We start from the raw sequence: 25553 nt of genomic DNA on the forward strand, positions 1-25553 counted from the left end.
GGTTCAAACTTTAATATTTAAATACAATTTCATATGATTTGCATGTTTGAAATGAAAATTTGCTTGTATAACATATTAAAAAATTATTTAGGTTAATTTTTTATGCATGGCTCATGAGCCTAACGAGCTAGCTCGAGCTTTATAACGAGCCGAGCCGAGCCAGCTCGTTATCTTAACGAGCTGGACCGAGTCGAGCCGGCTCGTTATCTAGCCCTACTTGCAGTTAATTTATCTCACAATTTCTTAAACTTATTCAAATTGTTTTAGTTTTGTCCTTAACCATTAGATATTTAGGTTATTTTTCTTTCATATTAAATTTCACGCACTCTACACGAGTGCATTTGGTTAGGAGAACTTTCACAAGGAAATGGGAATTGAGAGGGATTGAGCTACTAGTTCTCTTTTGTTTGGTAAGCATATATGAGAGTTAGAGGGACGCTGATTGCAAATTGCGGAAGAAACTACGTAGGGAGGGGCTAGGAGTTGTAGGTAATTCCTTTAATATGGATGGGGCTATTAATTCTCTTTTGTTTGCTAAGCGAACCTAAGAAATTTAATTTTAGAGGCTCGCTATTTTTTATAGTCTAGATAAATTTGAGTCGTCAATCATCACTTGAAATTTGGATCCCACATGAACTCCCCACCAATTCTTACCATGTTATCAAATAAAGGATTGAGACTACAAGTTAAATTTGTATCTTATTCTCACCATTAATGTTATACTCTAACCTCCAATCCTTTTTTCTCAAGTTACCAAAAAAATATAGTTGTTTTGGAATAGGTTGAGTATTATTATGTGTTTTGTAATAGAAGGAATATTATATATATATACCACATGAAAGTTCTAACGTGTCTTTCTTTATGCTCCACACCCCAAAAAACTACCCCCAAAAAAATCTAATCCACTACCTAGTTCCTACAAGCTTAAGTAAACTTCACACCTTAATTTTTTTTCTATATCCCTCCTTTCTCAAAAGTTAGCAATTTCTAGATTTTAAACTGCCTTAATTATAACAATGTATATGACTTTTATCACTAAGCTACACATATTAGTGTTTGGTCTTATTACCATCCAACTAGTTTGGTCCACACCTCACTCGCTTCACGAGAAGAAAGTTTTTCGTAGTAACCATGCTAAGAGACAAAACTTAATGTATGTTGGGATGAAAGTTAATAACTTCCTTCCGAATTGATCAAAGAGAAATCCTAAATTGATCATAATATAAGGAAAGAGAGTCTGTTATGCATTAATTGTAATGTGAACAACCCTTTAGTTCACAGGCAGACTAAATATTTACATGTATCTATTCAATCAACTTTGATGGAATTTGTAAGTTTTGATTTTGTATGTATACATGTAGCTTGGGATTGAGACTATCTAGCTTTTTCAATGCTTATTAAATATATTTTTGGTCTTCGTGCCTAGACTTTATATGATGATCAATTTAGGATGGAGAGAGTAAAACTTAGGGCATGTACAATAGTATAGACAACCGTAGTCTATTTGATATACACAGACATCTAAACATTAGTTGTATGTACAACATTTAATACATCATTTTGATGTCTTATATTTGATGCATGAAACCAATGCATGAAGATTTTTTTCCTAAAAAAAAGTTGTATGCAGCTTGGGAACATGCGCCCGAGCAGTAGACGAATGAAGAGACAACGTCCAAGTTTTACTTGAGACAATAATGATACGTAGGATGATTAATCTGACATGAGTTTATATATATGATTATTATCTCACTACCACATTCCCTCAATGTATTTACGAGATGAAAAAAGTAGCCGACATATATGGATATGCCTCTTTTGGGATATGCTTCTTTTGGGTAATGCAAAGTTAGGTACGCAGAGACTCGAGGAGTGGATCAGCTAAGTGCACGGAGGTCCGCAAGAGAAAATGGCTAGGTAGCAGGGTCAAAAATCTACGTCTACAAACATTGCACGGTTTGAGCTTGCTTGCTACTTGCTGGTGATCGACCGATCGATTCCAAGTCCGGCCAGCCGGCCGGCCATTTTGGACGGCCGCACTTGGCCTGGAGGTCAGGCTATGACGGCCTAGCTATTATGTGACTTGGATCCATCATGCCCGTATGTCACACCACTAGCCACTGCTGCATTTTTTTTGAAAACATTGGAGATGTAGCTTCTGCATGTTCTCTCCCTACAATAGCATAACATATATATTTATTTAGCCTTTTTACCATTATTAAAAAATACCTTAAGATATCATATTTTGTAGTGTAAAAATTTAGTACGTGAGGTATAATATATTTTTAGGTATCAAAATTTTGCGTTAAAATTTTTGGTATCTTAAGGTACTTTTAAAGGTGATAAAAAATCCCTTATTTAATATAGACATGAATCGAATAAGTCATACACCTTTGACTCTACTGCTATATCAAAGTTGTATCTCTTAAAAATCTTTTAAAGAAGTATTAAAAGTATACCCCATTCGTCCCAAAATAATTTTATTTTTCACACATCTAACCTATATAAATACAAAAGTAAAAATACCAAAATACCCTATACTTTCTCAAATCCTAATGCAATTGTCACCGACTTTATCTAGTTCCAGCATATTTGTTTTGTATTCACAATCCTATAAATTGTAAATACTAACATGTAGCATGTAGACTCTATGAGAGCAGGATTCACATGTTAGTAAATGTAATGACATTCTTCGATAAGATAGGATACATATTTTTTTTCTACTTTTATAAACTTCAATGCAATGATGGCTTAAATATAAACTTATTTTAGGACAAATAATATTTTTATTTCAGAACAAAGGAGCTATTAACCTTAGCGTCTATATGGACCAAAAAATAAAAGAAGATACGTACTACGCGTCACAATAATTTCTATAATTATCATTCGATGAATGCTATCTAGTGGATGAAGTTATACGCCCATGACTATACCACCATCCATCCACTAACAGCGCTACGCTAGCTACCCCAACCCAACCAGCCTCTGTGACCGGTCGGCCATGAGTGTATATATGCGAGTGAGGAATTTGATGTTGAGACTAATTAATCATCTCGTGTGGGCAGGAGTGGTAATGGGCCAAGTCACTTAGATTCTTTAATAACTCTATTTAATTCTTAAAAAAATTTTAACTCTTAAAACTATATAAAATTTTATTTTCAAACAATTTTAAACTAAACACTTAAATTTTATAAACAAAATAGTTAGATCCATTATCACGCGTCCCCTGTGCATAGGGTTTTGGCGACACTAGTGTCCTATATAAACCCAACCCAGAGGGATCGATCCAACTGCAAGAGCCACGAACAAAGTGCAATCCACAGAGGCATATATATATACACGTAGCTAGAGAGAGAGAGAGGAGACCGGCCATCGATCGTGAAGGCTAAGTGGAGAAGAGAGAGAGTACAGCTTTGGCCGGCCGGTACTTGCTTAATTAGTCAGATCGATCGATCGATCGAGGCTGTACCCTCTCTCTTCTTCTCTTAGTTTTTCGATGATGCACACATTGTACATATACATGGGTCCTACGTCCATTTGTTTTTTTACTTTTAAAGTACATGATGATGCTAAGTGACAGATCTAACCAACGATATTAGGAGGTCTGAACAAGTTAGATAGAGTTTCAGTCCCATTTGCTATAAATTTTAGGGGGTCTTCGTGGGACTGTAATGACTTTAACGGGTGTAGCGAGGTCTCGAGTCCTCGCCGTCCTTATACCAAATTCGCCCCTGATGATGCTTGTTGGATTTTAATATTACGTTTGGACTCTGGATATTTGTCTTATGGGAAAAATATGTAAGAGTCTATAAGTGTTGTTTATTGTGCTGTGACTTACTCTCTCCGTTTCATAATATAAGATGTTTGTCTTTTTGCTAGCAATGTTTGATCATTTGTCTTATTCAAAAATTATGAAAATATTATTTATTTTGCGTATGACTTACTTTATTATCAAAAGAACTTTAAGCACGACTTATCATTTTTTATATTTATACTAAATTTTGAATAAGATAAATATTCAAATGTTACAAAAAAGGTCAAACATCTTACATTATAAAACAAATATAGTATTTTATTATAAAAGGCTAAGTTTGACACTATATTTTTAAATAAGATGGATGATCTAATGATAACGAGAAGAAGGACTATGTGTTACAGGGTGAATGCAGCCGGCCCGCCGGCCGGCCGGCATCCATGGTTAATTACATGGAACAACTTGAATATTATTCGAATATCTAAAAGTTATTTCCCTATATGTACATACATTACATGCTTTCGTTTTCTATTTTTAGAAAATGATGATATTCATGCTTTCCGTTCTATATTATATGAAGTTTGACTGTTCCCATATTCATCCATTATATATGTTTAGATTTATTAACATATATAATATAAATCTAGATATTGTGAACAGAGGCCGTATTGCTTAACTAGGAGCCAGACCATCAGCTCAACTTATGGCAGAGATGCACTTCTCTCGCACTTTGTTTGTTTACAGTGACACCGTGCATATGCACAAGAACGGTATACTGTACTATATACATTCACTTAAATTAAATAGATGAGTGATTTTCTTGAAAGAGCTCTATAAGAATTCCTTTCAAATGCATAGCAGTGCTCAGAGAAAGATTATGGACTTGTGCTGTCCACTTTGCCTTATTAACCTAGATGGGCTTAAATTTCCTATAATTTTGAGAAATGGGCTATTTCATAAAATTTTAAAAATAGATGATATCAAAAACTAATTAAAATAGATGGCAAGATAGTAACCAAGGTGACACGATTTTTATCACATAATTTGATATTCAACATGACGACATATTTAAAAACATGCTTTATCTGATTTTGACCGGAGGTAATATAGACGTTTTCGAATAGGAAAGTGTTTTAAGCTCTTAAGGAGCCGTTCACTCGTCTATTGCATATCATCCAAATAGTTATAAAAAATATAATTTTTTTATGAAGTTAGATTAATATGTGATATATCACTAGACAATCATGCAAGTTTAAATATGACTTCTATATTTCATAGAAAAATAATAAATATATGATTATGAGTATGTGTATACTATTTAGAGTTTAATTTGCTATTTTTGTTCTGGATTGTAAAAGTCATATTATAACTTGCATGTTTGTGTAGTGATATATCATATATTAATCTATCTTCATAAATTTTTTATATGTCTTGATAACTATTTGTATAGCATATAATAGACGAGAAGGAATGACTCTCTACAGTTTAAAACCCACGCTCGTTTTCGAGCAAAAACCGCGTAAGGGGGTGTTTAGTTTGGAAAAACAAAAAAAATTTACGGTCACATGACCGGGTATCAGAAGGATTTTCGGACATGAATGAAAAAATGAATTTCACGGCTCGCCTAGAAACCACAAGACGAATCTTTTGAGCCTAATTAATCCGTCATTAGCACACGTGGAGTACTGTAGCACTTATGGCTAATCATGCACTAATTAGACTTAAAAAATTCGTCTCGTGGTTTCTCTCGTAACTGTACAATTAGTTTATTATTTTATCCATGTTTAATACTCTGTTGTCCAAAAATTCGATGCAAATGGTTTTATAGAAAAATTTTTGGAAACTAAACACGGCTAAGTTCTCAACCCTCGCTCCCACCTAGCCAGTGCGGCCGGCGATGGCAGCTGCTGCACCGGCGATGGCGACGGCGACGGTACTGCCGCGCATAAAGCTGGGATCACAGGGGCTGGAGGTCTCGGCGCAGGGCCTGGGCTGGAACGCGCATGTCCGCCTTCGACGGGCCACCCAAGCCGGAGCCCGACATGGTGGCGCTCATCCGCCACGCCGTCGCCGCCGGCGTCACGTTCCTCGACACCTGCGACGTTTACGGCCCCCACACCAACGAGCTCCTCCTCTGCAAGGTCGGGTCGGCGAGTTTCCTCGCACTGCCTCGTGTTGGTTTCTCGGTGGGTGGACGCGCGCTGAAGGTGCTCGACGGAATGCTCCTGTGCGCGTGCCTGCCTGCATGCAGGCTCTGCAGGGCGGGGTGAGGGACAAGGTGGAGCTGGCCACCAAGTTCGGCAAGTCCTTCGTCCCGTTCGCCGACGTGAAGGTGGAGATCCGCGGCGACCCCGCCTACGTGCGCGCGGCGTGCGAGGGCAGCCTCCGGCGACTCGGAGTCGATTCCGTTGATCTTTACTACCAGCACCGCGTCGACAAGAGGGTGCCCATCGAGGTCACGGTGAATTCTTCTAGCTTATCTCCTTTACTTCGATCTCTTGGATTTCTTCGCCTGTATGTTTTGCTTCAGGAAGAGTGTTAAAAACAAATCCTTTACTTCGATGAGTCATGCATTGCCGTGAGAGCGACAATTTAACTAAGAGATGGTGGTTTGCTGTTGGGTTGGTATTTTCTATCACTATATTGGGAATTCAGTGCAAAGTTTACCTTGTTCCATCTCATTCATGTTTGTTTGTCATAATTGTTTGGTGGGAACTATCTTTCTTATGTGTATGTTGTGTTCCACAGTATATCAAATACTTATGAACCGTATATGCTTCTATAATGTACAAATTAATTTTTTATCCGTTATGTATTTAGTTTTAGATTTTTTATTGTCTTTTTAACCCATGAACCTTTTTGCTTGGTATACCAAGTTACCAAATGACTTGACCTTTTTCATTGTTAGGTTGGTGAACTGAAGAAGCTAGTTGAAGAAGGAAAGATAAAATACATTGGACTATCTGAAGCATCTGCATCAACAATCAGAAGGGCTCATGCAGTTCATCTTATCACAGCAGTTCAACTGGAATGGTCACTATGGTCTAGAGACGTGGAAGAAGAAATAGTTCCTACTTGCCGGTAAAGTACAAGCACAATAGCGTGCCAATCTACTGGTAAGAGTTGGATCCTCTAGTTTTTCTTATTCTTTTCTTGAAATGTTCAAAACAGGGAACTTGGAATAGGAATTGTAGCTTACAGTCCACTTGGAGGAGGGTTCTTCTGTAGTGGAGCAAAACTGATCGACTCACTATCACAGCAAGACATCCGCAAGGTAAATTCCCATGTATAGTACTGCCTCCAGTCCTGAAAACGCATTGTTTTGGAACCGCTTCAAGTCAAACTACTAAAACTTTATGCACTGAGCTAGATATACCATATTTTTCAGTATAAAAATTTAGTATCTTGAGATACAAAATACCTTAAGACACTAGAGTTTTGCACTAATTTTTTGGTACCTCAAGGTATTTTTTAAGGATCGTAAAAAAAAACTCTTATGCACTATTCTTTTTATATTACAATTTTATATTTGCCTCAAAACGTACCTTGTCTGTTATACTACAATTTTACTAGTCTTTTCAAATGTTATGTAATAGAAAATAATGATCAAAGCTGCAGAATGAAGACCATGCCACTGTTCAAAATAATAATGTTCTGTGATTGAAGAAAGTGCCTTTTATTTATTTATTTGAAAAGAGGCGGAGCTAGGAAGGGGGAGGTTAAATAGAGTACCTTTTAATTACATTTTTTATGGTAATCTTGTGGCAAGTTACTTCTTTCTCTTTTCTCCTTAAATTTGAACATGTTACACTGCCTCGAGCTAATTCTTCTTTGCACATGATTGGTTGAAACATTTAACAATTTACTCTTGCCTAAATGTTTACAAAGACTCTTTCGAACAATCACTTGCCAGCTTAATTTGCTGAGCACGTTACACTTCACTTGCAGTCTCTGCCAAGATTGCAACCAGAAAATCTCGAGAAGAATGGCCAGATATTCGACCGTGTCAATGCGATGGCGATAAGGAAAGGATGCACGCCTGCACAGCTTGCTCTGGCTTGGGTTCACCATCAGGGAACTGATGTTTGCCCCATACCTGGCACCACAAAGATCGAGAATTTCAACAACAATGTCGGGGCTCTGTCCGTGAAGCTCGCACCGGAGGAAATGGCTGAGCTCGAATGCTACGCTGCTGCTGCTGATGTTTGGGGTGACCGGTACCCTCTAATGGCCAACACCTGGAAGGATTCCGAGACCCCTCCATTGTCCTCTTGGAAAGATGAGTAAGTCACTTTGGTCTCCTCGATCAAGAGCTGCACGACTGGTTACACTACACACATATTCTTTGTTTGCTGTTCTGTACTTGCATGTTTGGTTCTTGTTGCACTGCGTGTTACTTGACGATTTTCTTCTGCTCGTTGCTCGAGAACTTGTATGGATCAGAATAATAAGCAATCTAGTAAATGTGTATAAAAAAGTTGGTAGGAATAAACATGGAAAGTAAGGAACCATGCAGGGCGTACTGATCAAATCGACCGGTTTAGTTTTTCTTGACTACATGACCTTGTCTATGGGCTGTTTTACAAGAGTAAATTTTTTTTTGGGAAATGCTAGGGATGTCCACGTCGGTAGAAAGAGATACAATCAAAACGTTGCAGCCAAATTTGGAGCAAGGAGAAATAATCTCTAAATTTATAGTTCCTCCCTCCTTATATGTGTTAGAGCCAGGAACCACTGGACTATATTATTTACACTTCGTTCTCTATTACAGATAAAATATGAGATCAATGATCTGCGGGGCTCGTGAGAAAAATAAAAGCTACTCCCTCCGTTTTTTTTAACGCCGTTAACTTTTTATTTACGTTTAACCCTTTATCTTATTTGAAAATTTTGTCCAAATATAAAAAAATATAAATCATATTTAAAGTTAATTTAGTAATAAATCAAATCATAATAAAATAGTCAATAATTATATAAATTTTTTAAATAAGAGCAAACATAGATCAAAAAGTTAACAACGTTAAAATAAAAATCGGAGGGAGTACTGTATAACTCTTCCACCTATGCAGTGACGGCAGCCGGATGGCAATATATATAGAGTGTCCACTCTCAAGTGGCAAGCTAGTCGATTGATTTCGGCGATCGCTCCAACTCCAAGAGCTAGCAACATCGATCGGTCCGGCCGGCGATGGCGGCGGCGGCGGTGCGGCGCATCAAGCTGGGGTCGCAGGGGCTGGAGGTCTCGGCGCAGGGCCTCGGCTGCATGGGCATGTCCGCCTTCTACGGCCCGCCCAAGCCGGAGCCCGACATGGTGGCGCTCATCCACCACGCCGTCGCCGCCGGCGTCACCTTCCTCGACACCTCCGACATCTACGGGCCGCACACCAACGAGCTTCTCCTCGGCAGGGTACGTGCGTGGCTGCATCTCTTGTGATTAAACTGATGGGGTGGGTGGAAACTGGGAAGGATCTGTGCCGCCGCGCGCGCGCGCGCGCGCGCGCTGAAGGTGTTCGACGGAATGTTTTGCTCGGAATTAATCGCAGGCGCTGCGGGGCGGCGTGCGCGACAAGGTTGAGCTGGCCACCAAGTTCGGCATCTCGTTCGCCGACGGCAAGCGGGAGATCCGCGGCGACCCGGCGTACGTGCGCGCGGCCTGCGAGGGCAGCCTCCGGCGACTGGGCGTCGATTGCATCGACCTCTATTACCAGCACCGCATCGATACCAGGTTGCCCATCGAGGTCACGGTGAGTCACACACCAAATCTTTCCTCTTTTTTTTTTTCATTTGAGTTGTGTTTACTTTGTGATATGTGGATGCGAAACATACACGTTAAGTGATACAGTTGATTGTGAAAGGGAAGGTAGGTGGTGGAGGGTTGGTGTCATGATTCAACGATAATTATTGGGGGTAGCTGCCGAACAAATGGACATCTCTTTTATTCATGAAAAAGCAAAAGGGGCATTTGGTTTGTTACTCATTTCTCTAGATAATTCATTCCATAATCATTAGAAAAACTAGATTCGAGGGAGGATTACTAAGTTGTTAGAAAACAAAGTAAAAGGGTCAATTTTTGAACACAGGAAAATTTAACCCAGCTTGAGGCACACTGAACTTCCTAAGTTTGTTTGCCTGTGTGTACATTGTAAGTGCAGTATCTTAGTTCGTTTTCAAACAATAATTAACCTTTCTTTCATTCATAGGAACTTGGCCTGAGTTCTGAACGGACAGGGTATGTGATGGAGAGAAAAGATCAAAGGAAGCTCCATTTCTTTCCACCACTCCTTGTATTATTGATTTTGAATCTGACTGGGATTCATCACTTAAGACTGTACTAATTAAATTTCTACTCAACAATATACTGATAAGCTATTGCATTTTGTCAAAATAGCAATATGAAGCATAAATTTCTTTTTCGTTTTTCACAACAAGAGTTTGAACCATAGATTACAAAGATATGTAATACAATATTATTCACATTAGGATATGTCTGGTTGCCATAATTGTGTGGAAAAGCTTTTGTAAAGATCTTCCACTGTCACTGACATGTCTCTGGGTCTGGGCAGTTACAATACTTCCTATTTGATCAATGGTTTTTATAATTCAAAAATGTTTTCTTTCCATTTATATATATGTTTATTTTAGATATTATCTGTGGGATTTTAAAGGGTAAAAGCGTAAAGCAAAGATTGTGCAAATAATTTTCACTGACATGTCAATGGGCAGTTACACCACACAGTGCTGTTTTTGTAATAGCTGGGGATCTTGACCACCAACCTGCAACGAACATTCCAAAGTTTAACAGACGAATGCAGAAATACATGAAACGAATAAATAGATACTAGAGGATTGAAAATTAGTGGATATATTTGCTGAAGAGGACTCCTTATTTTCTTCGAGAACATCTAAATACACAATAGCAACAGCTACTACTGGGTCTGTTCAGAAAGATAAGATTTTTGGGGTTCAACTTTTGTTCCACAATATAATGATATCTAGTACTACGCATTGTAGTACTTATCCTATCAACCATTTTTTATTCAAATTTATTCCCATTTTACTTCCAACCATTCCTTTCATTCACAACCTTCCCTCATTTATTGAGGGAAACTGAGGACTTTTCTCATCAACATTAATCTCTACTAAACAACTTAGACATGCTTACATTGGCAACACATAAAAGCGAGCACCTGAACTGCAGCTACTTATGATATTTTTGAACCGCTGCATGTAATTATTGTGTATAAATTGAATTGTATTTGATTTATTTTGTCCTAAGAGCCATGCGTGCCTTTGTAGCAATAATTTTTGTTCTCCAGATTATTTAGTTGATTTACTTTTCACATTGTTAGATTGGTGAACTCAAGAAACTAGTTGAAGAAGGAAAGATAAAATATATTGGGTTATCTGAAGCATCTGCATCAACAATCAGAAGGGCTCATGCTGTACACCCGATCACTGCAGTTCAGCTTGAGTGGTCCTTATGGTCTAGAGATGTGGAAGAAGATATAATTCCAACTTGCAGGTATTTTTAAAACAAAATAGTTTCTCTTAAAAAAATCACATGCTCCATTTTTAATATCATTTATTATTTCCATTTCAGAGAACTTGGAATTGGAATAGTAGCTTACAGCCCACTTGGTAGAGGGTTCTTTTCTAGTGGAGCTAAACTAGTGGATTCTCTATCAGATCAGGATTTTCGCAAGGTAAATTCCTATGGTTACAACTTGATCAGTTTTTCATTTAAGGAATATTTTTTCAAGAATAGGGACGAAGGGAGGTTAGGAAAATTTTTTTAAAAAAAATCTTGACTACTGGGCGAATGATCGCAACTTTTCATTAAGAAGCAACCTCAACCAAGCTGGCCAAGAAAGACTTACTTTGCATTGATCGGACAGAAACCTTTTTGAATGAAGCTCATATGTGTGCTGTATATCAAATTCTCCTGTATTTATTCTTTGAAAAATGAATTCTCTTTACTAAGAACTTGCGTTGATACTTTTGCAGCATATCCCTAGATTTCGACCAGAGAATCTTGAGAAGAATGCTGAAATATTTGAGCGTGTTAACTCAATGGCAAACAGAAAAGGATGCACGCCGTCACAACTCGCATTGGCCTGGGTCCATCATCAGGGAAGTGATGTATGCCCCATACCAGGGACAACAAAAATCGAGAATTTCAATCAAAACGTGGCAGCACTATCCGTGAAGCTCACCCCCGAGGAAATGGCTGAACTGGAGTCCTATGCCTGCGCAGACGACGTTCAGGGCGACCGGTATCCTCAAATGGCCAACACCTGGAAGGATTCTGAGACCCCTCCCTTGTCGTCCTGGAAAGCGGAGTAATCGTCTTCGTCTGTTCAAATACAAACAAACTCCCTGTTCACAACAGCTCAATCTGAATGGCAGAGCACAAAAGATTTTGTATGAGTGTTCATCAGACGCGGAGCTCGCTCCTGTTGTATATGTTCTATGCTTTGGTGATGTTTATGCCCTAAACCCTACTTGTGTGAAGGCCGGTTGTTAAGCTTGTGCGTTGCACGCAGTATGTGTGGTAATAATAAATGAAGTTTTCAAATCACCAAATTTGTGTTACTAGCATGCTTGTTCAAATTGAGCCGTGTCGTCATGTCTACATGGCAGGTTATAAAGTGTTCAACCATCACAATCATCTATGACCAGCCTTCGGTTGTCATCACACACGAGATGTTTCGTGGTAGTGGTGTGCTGGCTGCCGTGACAACCTCGTTTTTTTTCTTTTCTTACGTTCACCGAACAAAAGCGCACACAGATGAATTCAGACACGAACGAGTGATGAAATGGATGGTCTCAATTGCAGCCCACTTGGTTGTGTCGGCTGCAGGTATTCCCTCCTCTCTATATTATAACACCTTTTGTTTTATCTAGATTCATATCATATGTATGTATAAATCTAGACATATATATAAATTAGTACACATATAAATCTAAGCAAAATAAAAAAGTCTTATAACGTGAAAGAGATGGAATAACATGGAATGGAATGGAGAGAGTAATATAATTCACCGCACGGTCCTGGCCTCAGTATGGTTGGGCTCTATACGGCCACGTTCAGCAACAGTACTACTAACCCAGATTCCTCTCTTTTTATGTCCACATGCTTTCGAAATTGTTAAATAGTGTATTTTTTCCGTAAATTTTCTATATGAATGTTGCTTAAAAAATCATATTAATTTATTTTATAATTTTTTATAACTAGTAATTAATTAATCATATACTAATCGATCGTTATATCTTTCGCGCGGGTTAGATACCCTATGCCGAATGTGGCCGGAGGAGAAGACTACTCAGACTTTAAACTTATTTCCACCATCCCTAGTCCTTCACGAGCTGACCAATAAAAAATGACTTATCTCCACCATCCCTAGCGCTTCACGAGCTCACCAATAAAAAATGGTGGGTTCTTTCTGCCTTTTCACGGGTATCCTTGATTCTGCTTGATTTGAGATATGTTTGTACGTGTGCCTTTTTTTTTTTGCCGAAAGTAATATTTGTTTGTTGTATTCTCGACAGTGATATATGATTCGTCGAAAGTTTGTTGTTAAGACTGAATCTCTTCGATTAATATGTGCATCGTGTGGTGTGCGATTAGGTTGCTCGACATGATGTGTTCTTTGCGACGAGCAGGCGCTTCAGGGCGGTGTGTGCTTGTGCGTGACAAGGTGGAGGATGGCCACCAAGTTTGGCAATACGTTCACCTATGGCAAGCGGGGGATCAATATATTATATCTTTATATGTATATCCCTTCAACTTTCCATGGCCTCTCCTTGGTCTTAGTTAGCCACTTAGCCTGCTCTACTTCGTATTTATCTATACATTAGAAAACATTTTATGCATTGCATGTTAACCTTTCTATAGGACCATGTTTGAAATGTTTCATCATTTGTAGGCAAGTATTTGAAATGTCATTTGTAGGTCGCAATGCCTCGCCACCTCAAGGTCGTCATGAGTAGTTCAATTTCCTGCATTCTTCTCTTCATACGAGAGTGGAAAGAGCTTTTGGTATTATGAAAAACCAGTGGAAAAATGCTAAAAGGGATGCCACTTTTTTCGAACCCTAATACACAGTTTATCCAGGCGACTTGTAGTGCTTTACATAATTTTAGAAGGATAGTCGGGACCCACCATTAATTTCATTACACATAATCCTTTGTACAATGGTTATCCCGATCAATCTACTTCTCCGTTATGTGAATGATACAACGCTCCAAATAGTGAGCAAGGGATGTATGTGAACCGACAAACAATTACAAATGCTTGTCTTCCATGCGTTTAGCTTCACTTCATAGCAGCATCATTAGTAGATCAATTATCTCATTCTTTATTCTGAAAATAGAGTATGGATAGTAAAGGTTGAGCTCCAGCAGAGTATCCATCCCATCTTTTATTTTTGAATGTCATCCATATTAGAAGAGATAAAAGCCATATTTAGATGTTCTCTCTCCATCTTCTAAAAAGTTATATATGAAGTATGTCATATATGGATGATCTACTGGAGTATATGAAAGATGAAACTGCTTTAGATGATCATCCAAACAAACACGTGGAAGATCAAATGTGAGGATGCTCTAAGCACGCTTTGTACGGACTATGTTACCTACTTGCAATTTAACGTGTGTGTTAATGCTACGTTGTTAGCATTGTTAGATAATATTGGTTGAGATGGATATGTGTATGCGTCTGTTAGGTTGTTAAGCCTAGATAGATAGATTATGCTCTCAACTAATCATGTACTTATCTCTGTAAACAGCCAGGCTAATCTGCCGGTCTCTGGATATGTAATCGCCACGCCGTGGGGCTGTTCCCGGCTATATATAACACGCAGGCGTCCACGAGGCAAAGTGAGACGTTTCTCCACATGGTATCAGAGCCGAAAAACCTCCACCCAGATCCATCAATGGCATCCTCTTCCTCTCTCTCCTCTCCTAGCCTCAACAATCAGTCCGTCTCTGAGAAGCTGACCAAAGCTAACCATGTCCTTTGGAAAGCATAGGTGTTAGCAGCTCTTCGTGGAGCGCAGATGGCCGGGTTCCTGGATAGGACTGCTGCTGCACCAAGCTCCACGATCGTTGTCACCAAAGATGATGGCAAGACGACGGAGAAGATCCCCAACCCGGCGTTGCCGCAATGGAAGGCACAAGAACAACAGGTGCTGAGTTACCTGTTGTCTTCTCTGTCACGTGAAGTTCTCACTCAAGTTGCGACGCTCACGTCAGCAACAGAAGTGTGGACTGCTATTCAAGAACTGTTTGCTGGCCAATCTCGAGCTTGCGTCATCAACACTCGGATGGCCTTGTCGTCTACCGTGAAGGGAAACCAGACGGTGGCGCAGTACTTTGGTAAGATGAAATCATTAGTTGATGAGATGGCATCTGCAGGAAAGCCTCTGGACGACGAAGATCTCGTGTCATATGTGCTGGCAGGACTGGATTTTGACTACAATCCGGTCGTGTCATCTGTGGCTGGGCGATCAGAACCCATTACACCAAGTGAGCTTTATGCTTTTCTGGTAGGGTTCGAAAATCGGCTCGAGCTGCTCCAGAATACGTCCCAATCTTCTGCCAATTCGGTGTCACGTGGTGGAGGGCGTGGCGGAACTGGCGGAGGCCGTGATGGACGCGGCCGCGGCCGCGGCAATGGTGGTCGTGGCGGGCATGGCAACCCTGGTGGTCGCAATGACGGCAAACCAAGACCCACCCGCCAACTGTGTGGGAAGATTGGCCATGTTGTGGCCAAGTGCTGGAAGAGGTTTGATACCTCTTTCACTGGTGACGAGAAGATCGTCAACACAGCAACCAACTCCTATGGAGTTGACGCAAATTGGTACATCGACACTGGAGCGACGGATCACATCACTGGGGAGCTGGAAAAGCTGACGATCAAGGACAAGTACAACGGCAACGAACAAGTTCACACCGCTAGTGGTGCAGGTATGGACATTAATTATGTTGGTCATACTACAATTCGTACCCCAAATCGTTCTCTTCTATTGAAAAATATTCTTCATGTTCCCCAAGCACATAAGAGTCTTGTTTCTGTTCATCGCTTTAATAGAGATAATAATACCTTTATGGAACTTCATCCCTGGTTCTTTTTGGTCAAGGATCAGGTCACGAAGACACCTCTGCTGCGCGGCAGGTGTAAGAATGGACTCTATGCTCTCCCAACCAGTGATTTCTCTTCTTCACACAAGCAGGCTTATGGTGTTGTCAAGCCGTCATTAGCTCGATGGCATAGTTGTTTAGGTCATCCGTCGTTTTCTATCGTAGATCGTGTTATTAGTCACAATAAATTGCCTGTAACTAAAGATTCGAGTCATGAATCTGTTTGCGATGCATGTCAGAAGGGAAAGAGCCATCAGTTGCCCTATCCTAAATCTATTAGTATGTCTACTGCTCCTCTTGAGTTAATCTTTTCTGATGTATGGGGAGCTGCCCCTACTTCAGTTGGCAATAAATCCTATTATGTTAGCTTTATTGACGATTACAACAAGTATGTCTCGGTGTATCTACTCAAACACAAGTCTGAAGTTTTTGAGAAATTTCATGATTTCCAAAACCTTGCTGAACGTCTGCTAAATTGTAAAATCAAGGCTGTACAAACCGATTGGGGGGGAGAGTATCAACGGCTCAACACCTTTTTTCAACGTATTGGCATTGAACACCATGTAGCTTGCCCCTACACCCATCAACAGAATGGCTCGGCTGAGCGCAAGCATCGCCATATCGTTGAAGTTGGCCTGTCTTTGCTTGCTCATGCCTCCATGCCACTTAAATTCTGGGATGAGGCCTTCACCACTGCTGCTTTCCTTATCAACAGAACTCCCAGCCGTGTTATCTCTTTTGAGACACCTCTCCAACGTCTCTATAATCTTCCCCCCGATTACTCTCGTCTTCGCACTTTTGGGTGTGCCTGCTGGCCCAATCTACGCCCCTATAACACACGCAAACTTGCTTTCCGATCCAAACAGTGTGTGTTTTTGGGCTATAGTGCTCTCCACAAAGGGTTCAAGTGTTTAGATATCTCTGCCGGTCGTGTCTACATCTCCCGCGACGTCATCTTCGATGAGTCCGTCTTCCCGTTTGCTGCCCTTCACGCCAATGCTGGCGCCCGGCTGCGATCGGAGATTAATCTGCTTCCATCCCATTTACTTCCATCATCGTTTGACTCAGGGGACGAATTAGTAGGTGATCAACCGCTGATTAATGATCCTAACACCGCATCTGAGCATGCAAATATTATAGGCGAACATGCAGACTCAGATGCAGAAAGCACTGGTGATGCAGAAAGCACTGGTGAAATCCCCGGAAATTTTGATGCTACAAGTATGTCGTCATCAATTTATGCAGGGAAGGCATGCTTTCGAGGAAGAACAGCATGGGCGTGCGGCCAATCCCGAGACAGATCGGTCGCTGTCGTGCAGTTCTCCATGCATGCACAGAACTACGTCACCCGCCATGCAAGAGCAATCGCCATCAGCCTCCGCTGGACGCATGCATGCAGATTCCCAGGACTCCGGCGCAAGCACGCATGCAGACTCTCTAGCTAACGCACGGACGGAATCGGCAGGATCGTCTACATCAACATCCCCTGAATCCCCGGTGCACTCTGATGATACAGCGCCTGGACCAGTGACCCGTTCGAAGCGTGGTATTCATCAACCAAAGAAATACACAGACGGTACAGTGAGGTATGCATGTCTCACACAATCTGGTGAACCAAACAATCTGAATGAAGCCCTCACAAATTCAGATTGGAAGAATGCTATGAACAAAGAATTTGATGCTTTAATTGCAAATAAGACTTGGCACTTGGTCCCATCGGAGAAAGGAAAAAATGTTATTGACTGTAAATGGGTATACAAAATTAAAAAGAAAGCTGATGGGACTATTGATAGATACAAGGCTAGATTAGTTGCTAAAGGTTTTAAGCAACGATATGGTATTTATTATGAAGATACATTCAGTCCAGTAGTTAAAGCAGCTACTATTAGACTTGTTCTCGCTTTAGCTGTCTCGCAGGGATGGAGCTTAAGACAACTTGATGTCCAGAATGCATTCTTGCATGGATACCTAGAAGAAGATGTGTACATGAAACAACCTCCGGGGTATGAGATCAAGGGTAAGACAGATTATCTGTGCAAGCTAGACAAGGCCCTGTATGGTTTAAAGCAGACGCCTAGAGCCTGGTATTCCAGACTCAGCAAAAAGCTAATGGAGCTTGGGTTTGTACCCTCAAAAGCAGATACATCACTGTTTATGTTTCATCAGAAAAACATAGTTATGTTTGTATTAGTCTATGTTGATGATATTATTGTAGCTAGCTCATCGCCTGCGGCGGTTACAATCTTATTGAAAGATTTGGAAAGAGAGTTTGCCCTTAAAGATCTTGGAGATCTGCATTACTTTCTCGGTATAGAAGTAAAGAAGGCAGAAAATGGCTTGCTGTTGACGCAAGAAAGGTATGCAAGTGAATTACTAAAGAAAGTAGGAATGAGTATGTGCAAGGCAGTCAGCACGCCACTTTCTGTAACTGAAAAATTATCAATAGATGAAGGAGAACCCCTTGGACCTAATGACTCAACCCAATATAGAAGCATAGTAGGTGCATTGCAATATTTAACACTTACTCGTCCTGATATATCCTTTTCTATTAACAAAGTTTGTCAATATCTACATACACCTACTACATTGCATTGGGCAGCGGTCAAACATATACTACGATATATCAAAGGCACTCTTGGTCTGGGTCTCAAGATCAGTAAATCATCTTCTAGTATTGTTAGTGCCTTTTCAGATGCAGATTGGGCAGGATGTTCAGATGATCGCAGATCTACAGGGGGTTTTGCTCTATTTTTTGGATCAAATCTCATATCCTGGAATGCAAGAAAACAAGCTACGGTATCTAGATCAAGTACAGAAGCTGAGTATAAGTCTCTAGCAAATACGACTGCTGAAGTTATGTGGGTCAGAAAATTGCTAGAAGAACTACGGATACCGCATCCTCAATCATCAATATTGTGGTGTGATAATATTGATGCTACTTACCTATCAGTTAACCCTGTATTTCATGCTAGAACTAAGCATATTGAGGTAGACTACCATTTTGTTCGAGAACAAGTGGCAGCCAAACAATTGGAAATTCGATTTGTGTCTTCTCAAGATCAAGTTGCTGATGGATTCACAAAATCTCTGCCAGTACAAAAGTTAATCTTGTTTCGTCACAATCTCAAGCTTGAAGACTTGAGATCGAGGGGGAGTGTTAGATAATATTGGTTGAGATGGATATGTGTATGCGTCTGTTAGGTTATTAAGCCTAGATAGATAGATTATGCTCTCAACTAATCATGTACTTATCTCTGTAAACAGCCAGGCTAATCTGCCGGTCTCTGGATATGTAATCGCCACGCCGTGGGGCTGTTCCCGGCTATATGTAACACGCAGGCGTTCACGAGGCAAAGTGAGACGTTTCTCCACAAGCATAATGTATTAAGGACTTACATTCGGTAAGTCGATTAACGACGTCATTAATTTGGTAAGCCGGTACGCAAGCAGGAAGGCGTGCATGCGCTGTCGTCGACTGAGGCGCCGCCGGCGCGGGAGCACACTTTTCCTTCCGCCGGGCGGTCCACACACTGACGAACGCAGCGAAAGTGACGGGGTGACCTACTCGCTGACGCCACCGTGCACCCCAAAAACTTGCTATAAATCAAGGCAGGAAGTCGATGGAGATAGTATAAGCTTGGGAGAAGATCGACAAGATCAGCCGGCCGGCAGACGCGTGCGCCATGGCCGCAGCAGCAGCAGCAGCAGCTCCGGCGGCGGCGACGGTGCCGCGGATGAAGCTGGGGTCGCAGGGGCTGGAGGTGTCGGCGCAGGGCCTGGGCTGCATGGGCATGTCGGCGGTGTACGGCGAGCGCAAGCCCGAGGCGGACATGGTGGAGCTCCTCCGCCACGCCGTCGCCGCGGGCGTCACCTTCCTCGACACCTCCGACGTCTACGGGCCCCACACCAACGAGCTCCTCCTCGGCAAGGCGGTGACGGCGCCGGCGGTGAGGGAGGTGGTGCAGCTGGCCACCAAGTTCGGCATCACGCCGGAGATGGATCGGGTGCGCGGCGACCCGGCGTACGTGCGCGCGGCGTGCGAGGGCAGCCTCCGGCGGCTCGGCGTCGGCTGCGTCGACCTCTACTACCAGCACCGCATCGACCCCACGGTGCCCGTCGAGATCACGGTGAGCTCCTCCTACTGTGTTCAAGACCACCTCCGACGTACTACTCGATTTGCACACGCATCTCCGACAGAAAATCAAAGGGTCAATCGTTTGGCTTTTCCCGCCAAAGTATATTTATAAATAAAAAATAATTTGTAAATAGATTTTTATATAAGGTCTTTTCCACCAAAGTATATTTATAAATAAAAAATAATTTGTAAATACATTTTTATATAAGTGTTTTTATAGTGACCTAAAAGTCTAAGGATTGCCAAATTTTGAAAAATAAAAAACTAGATCTATACCATCTGACCTCACATGGGCACCTCCGGTATAGCGTCGCCTTGGTCACTGTCGCAGGATAGGATCCCCTTGAAATCCACCTAGTGGGCTTTTCCTGCTAGCATTGGAAAGAGTGATCCACAACCAATGCCTTGTCCTTTGTTGCTCAAGTCTTTAACCTTATCTTGCTAGGGAATGTATTTATCCTCGATCTCTCGAAGAAAAATACGATTAAAAAACTTAAATTAACTTTAAAATTAAAATTAAAGTTTTAAATTTTTGCTTATAATTATAAGCAAAATGAAAAGACGAGGATGCAAGTTAAGTTGTTGTCTTCAATTTATATAGTGACGTGATGTATTGTGGACAATGAAAATGATTGACCAACGCTTTTTCAAAAACCAAATGATATATATGATAATTGATTATATGTACTCAAATATTATTCAACTAATACTCTATATATTTCGAAAACATAAAACGGATTTTGTCCGGTTAGGAAACTTTAACCAACAGTTACTCTATTAAAATGTAATTTTTGTAATACAAAATTGATTTCATTAGATCTATACTCAAACTTACTATGATTATTCTTTAGTATCTCATAATGACCTATTAGTAACGGTGTTATTGGTGAAACGTTCTCTGAAAAACAAAATATATTTTGTATGTTGAAATGAAGGGAGTAGCTCGAGGAGAAACGACATCATATTAATTTTACCCAAGATAATTGTTAGACACTTCCAACTTGTGAGCTTATAATTAAGTTCTAACCAAATTTTAAATTTTAATCTTAAAACTAAAGGTTAAAATAACCTAAATTTTTTCTAACACTTTTTTTTGGCCTTGGGTTTCTAGTAAACTTCTAGGAGTCGAAGTCATATTCTAAAATTATTTTCCGTTGTTTCTGTCACTTATCACAGCTTATAAACCACAAAACTAAATTTAGTGTTTCATTTTTTTAGTGTACATTTGTATTGCAGTAGAATCAGAAGTCAATATAAAGTTGTACATTAATTGTTGTAACCTTATAAAAGAGATGTACATACAAAATCTATTTTTTAGTTTTTCCTCCTGTTGGTTTTGAAAAATGATAACTCAGATCTTTGACTGAAGGGAAAACTGCCCAGAATACGCAACATTTAACAAAATAAATCGTACTTACAATTTCAATTCAAAGACACTCAGCAGCCTACTTTTTTGACTTCACTGTACTTTTATATAGTCACCTGATGTGGGGGCTTGAAAATGATGCAAGAACGCATTTTCAATTAGATAACAACTGATATTATGGTATATACTGAGTTATTAATTAACAAAAACAGAGTAATAGCTCACCAAGCATTGAAGTGATGATAATTTAAACAAAAGTTAATTATTACCCCCTCCATCACAAAGTAGAACAAGGACTGGAGATGCATATGTTAAATTAAATAGAGAATGATTATAATTGATTAAGACAAGAACATAGGTAGAGAAATTAAACGACAGATGTTGTGATGGTTGAGATAACGAAGTACAAGTAGAGAAGTTTATATTTATTTTGAATTTTGAATAACTTTAAATCAGTCTACACATTCTTCTGTCATTTTGTATTTTATTCTCTTGTCTTTTTACACTACTGAAAGTAGATGTAATACCCTAACATTTTTTTCACTTTCTGTCAGATATAAATCTAAGTATTTTTTTTACTTCATTGTACGTGCAGATGGGTGAGCTGAAGAAGCTGGTTGAAGAAGGCAAGATTAGATACATCGGATTATCTGAGGCGTCTGCGTCGACTATCAGGAGGGCACACGCTGTTCATCCGATAACTGCAGTTCAGATTGAGTGGTCCCTGTGGTCAAGGGATGTCGAACAAGACATTGTTCCAACCTGCAGGTATAAACATATATACTATTTCATTCGTTTCATATTATAAGTTTAGATTTACCTATATATATGAATATATATTATATATATATATATATATTCGTTAGCACACTTATCAATAGGCAAGAGCATAAAGCCTTATAACATGGAGCAGAGAAAATATTTTTTTTATTTTACATTCTATTTAAATTTGCAGGAAGCTTTTATATATCGAGGGGCTAATTTCGTTATTCTGACATTCTCAGAGAGCTTGGCATCGGAATTGTGGCGTACAGCCCGCTAGGCAGGGGGTTCTTTTCCAGTGGAGCTAAACTGATGGATGAACTACCTGACGACGATTTTCGCAGGGTGATTACATAATCCACCACTAATTGATAAATTATGATATAAACATGTGTAAAATATCAAAGTTTCTTCGTTCAAAATATTCATATTCATCGTCATTTTTTCGCTTATGCTTATAAGCCGAAATTTGAATTTTCAACCTTAAATTTAGAGTTGATTTTACGGTTTCTTTTATCGTAATTTATGTTCTTTTAAATCGCTAAAAAATCGATATATAAAAATTTTAATCGTAAAGTATTTTTTATTTACAAATATCTCATTTGACGTTTTTCTGTAAAAAGCTAGCCAAACAGATCACCCCATAATTAATCCATGGGTTTGCATCCCTGACAAAAGTGCATTCTCCACTCCTCAGAACCTGCCCAGATTCCAGCCGGAGAACCTGGAGAAGAACGCGGCGATATTCGAGCGGGTGAGCGCCATGGCGGCGAGGAAGGGGTGCACGCCGTCGCAGCTCGCGCTGGCCTGGGTCCATCACCGGGGCGCCGACGTCTGCCCGATCCCCGGAACCACCAAGCTCCGCAACCTCCACCAGAACGTCGGGGCGCTCTCGGTGAGGCTCTCGCCGGAGGAGATGTCGGAGCTCGAGTCCTACGCCTCGGCCGACGACGTGCGGGGCGACCGGTACCACGGCGGCTTTCTCAACACCTGGACCAACTCTGAAACTCCCCCTCTGGCAGCATGGAAGGGCAGAGTTTAGTGTGAGATATTGATTAATACTCCCTCCGTATTTTTTGATGTCGTTGATCTTTTAATTTATATTTGATCCTTTGTTTTATTCAAAAATTTTATTCAATTATAAAAAATTATAAATCATAATAAACGAAATCATAATAAAATAGTCGATAATTATATAATTTTTTTGAATAAGATGAAGGGTCAAACGTAGATTAAAAAGTCAACGACGCTAAAAAAAAATCAAAGGAAGTATATAGCTTCATAATATCATATGTTTATGCAAATTATGTATTGTGTTTTGGGATGTTTGTAAGTGTTTTTTTGGCATGGCGCGCGGTGTACTCGTGTAGTCGGTTTTCATATATCATTTGATATGACGTTATATGTTTCACAATTTGTTTGAAAAATAGGTATGTGACATATTTGAAGCACATATGTATGAATAAAAGCTGTGCTTTGTATTATATTTGTTGTGACAAAACCATGAAAAAGGGGCTGGCCACTGAACCGCTCGAGCGCCTAATAACTGACGAGCTCACTGGTCCAACTGCGGGGTCCGTCTGTCCAATTGCGAACCGGTGTCTATTTTAAAATATAAGGTATATTTTATTTTATTTCGGATGGTTTGATTAAATATTACTATATTAATTTATTATTTATGTGACATTTATGTATAGTATAAGAAAGTAATTTTGAATACAGACACACCAATATCAATTTTGTAAAATAAAAATTATATCTGATAGAGTAATATTTGATCAAGCTCTTGTTCTAATACAATAAAATACAATAAAGTATGTCTTATGTTTTAAATTAGGTGGAGTATATTTCTTGGAAGCCAGCATGCACGAGGGTTCTGTTCCCTTTCAGCTTTTAGATAAATGATAAATAATTATCTGATTTTTTGATAGCTATTTAATAATGTAAACGATAAAATTACATATTACAAAAATAAAAAAATATTTTTAGAAAGATAAGATAAAAAACTTTTATAAAATTTATTTAAGAAAATATACAGTTTAGTAATTGAGAAATCATAAACCCAAACATGAGAAAAATCTAAGAAAAATAACGCAGCCCAAGATAGCTGGATGGACGGTAGAGGTGCTAGATTTGCAGCCACGCCAACCCAATTTGGAATAAGACGTGCTGGGCCTCAGCAACACCTCTATAGACTAGCCCATCTGCCCGCTAAAATGGAGAAAAAGAAAAGGCCGGTTCAGACCAGCCCGGTTCAACAGTTTCATGTAAAACCGCCTAATTCGATCACCCGATGGGAATCATGTATGATGATAATGGAATCAAAATTCATACTTGGTATGTGATAAATTAGAAATATATTTGTATAGAACTAGTACCAGTTTTTTCAAAGTGAACTTTATACCTAGCTTTTCATGCTCTCACTTTTACCAACTTACTGAAACATGAGTTTTGCTAGGATATGGGTATTTATTTCCTTTTGTACTTTCCTATTAGAGACTTGAATCACGTATTTGGGTGTTTAAATGACTTCAAATTGAAAAACTGCTGTCGACTGAAATTAAACTATTACAGATCTCACTAAGAGTCACAATTTTCAGATAAAATTGTCTTGATCAAATCCACTAGGAAAAGTTATGTTTATATCTGAAACCGGTGTTTACATAGCCAGGATCATCGCTGCCTGTTTGTAATTCGAATTGACACTACACAAATAACAAATGAATATATTGCCATAATAGACACTACAATTAATTAATTAGGCTACCACTTCGGGTATGTACAATAGTAAAACAAAAAATTGTCTATATACATCTACATCATTTTAATCATTCTACATAAGATCATTAACTCAAGAAAAATATGGTGGTTATCTTTTTATTTGTCTTGTGCTCCTAAGCTCATTAATGCAACAAACGCCGAACATAAAGCTTGTGACTGGTAATAAAACATCGATTTTTCTTTTGAGATAGAGTTCGATCCTTGACTGGGTCGATGCCCGAGCGGTTAATGGGGACGGACTGTAAATTCGTTGACGATATGTCTACGCTGGTTCAAATCCAGCTCGGCCCAAAAATCTAGGGCTTCGTGAATATGAACTAAAGGATAAAGAGAAAAGAGGAAATTTATTTCTAATGAATCTGTTTATCATAAAGAGATTCGTTGTTCCTGACCCTGCTTCATCTTAATTGTTATTTGAACAAAAAGATCACAATAAACTTTTGGTAAAAGTTCTGTCTTGGTCGGAGTGGGGATAGCATTTCTCCATTGTCTTTTATTATGCCATTAAATGGCAGGTGGGAGAGAATACCGATTTAAGAGTCATTCACTACTGCAATTCAAAAAAAAAGAGAATTCTAGTTAATGGTTCCAATTATAAGATAGGAAAGAGTAAA

At 39.6% G+C, this 25553-nt stretch overlaps 2 protein-coding genes, 2 non-coding genes and 1 pseudogene across 4 annotated transcripts; all 5 read left to right on the forward strand.

Moving 5' to 3' along the window:
- The first annotated feature begins 5587 nt into the window (after window positions 1–5587).
- Window positions 5588–8565, forward strand: LOC102720424 (annotated as a pseudogene).
- Window positions 8566–8871: 306 nt separating this feature from the next.
- Window positions 8872–12332, forward strand: LOC102701255 (probable aldo-keto reductase 2). Its single transcript, XM_006652116.3, has 5 exons — window positions 8872–9161; window positions 9298–9498; window positions 11104–11276; window positions 11355–11457; window positions 11759–12332. The coding sequence occupies exons 1-5, from the start codon at window positions 8943–8945 to the stop codon at window positions 12095–12097; spliced, it is 1035 nt and encodes a 344-aa protein (XP_006652179.1). The 5' UTR covers window positions 8872–8942; the 3' UTR covers window positions 12098–12332.
- A 2842-nt stretch (window positions 12333–15174) lies between these two features.
- LOC121054332 lies at window positions 15175–15313 on the forward strand. Its single transcript, XR_005811736.1, has one exon. It is a non-coding gene; the product is annotated as a small nucleolar RNA Z247 (small nucleolar RNA).
- Window positions 15314–19467: 4154 nt separating this feature from the next.
- On the forward strand, window positions 19468–23222 carry LOC102720981 (probable aldo-keto reductase 3). The gene is made up of 4 exons (XM_040523636.1): window positions 19468–20022; window positions 21992–22164; window positions 22401–22503; window positions 22856–23222. The coding sequence occupies exons 1-4, from the start codon at window positions 19579–19581 to the stop codon at window positions 23198–23200; spliced, it is 1065 nt and encodes a 354-aa protein (XP_040379570.1). The 5' UTR covers window positions 19468–19578; the 3' UTR covers window positions 23201–23222.
- A 1924-nt stretch (window positions 23223–25146) lies between these two features.
- On the forward strand, window positions 25147–25230 carry TRNAY-GUA. Its single transcript has one exon. It is a non-coding gene; the product is annotated as a tRNA-Tyr (tRNA).
- The last annotated feature ends 323 nt before the right edge of the window (window positions 25231–25553 follow it).

This window comes from Oryza brachyantha, chromosome 4 (assembly GCF_000231095.2).
Source record: "Oryza brachyantha chromosome 4, ObraRS2, whole genome shotgun sequence".
Lineage (NCBI taxonomy): Eukaryota > Viridiplantae > Streptophyta > Magnoliopsida > Poales > Poaceae > Oryza > Oryza brachyantha.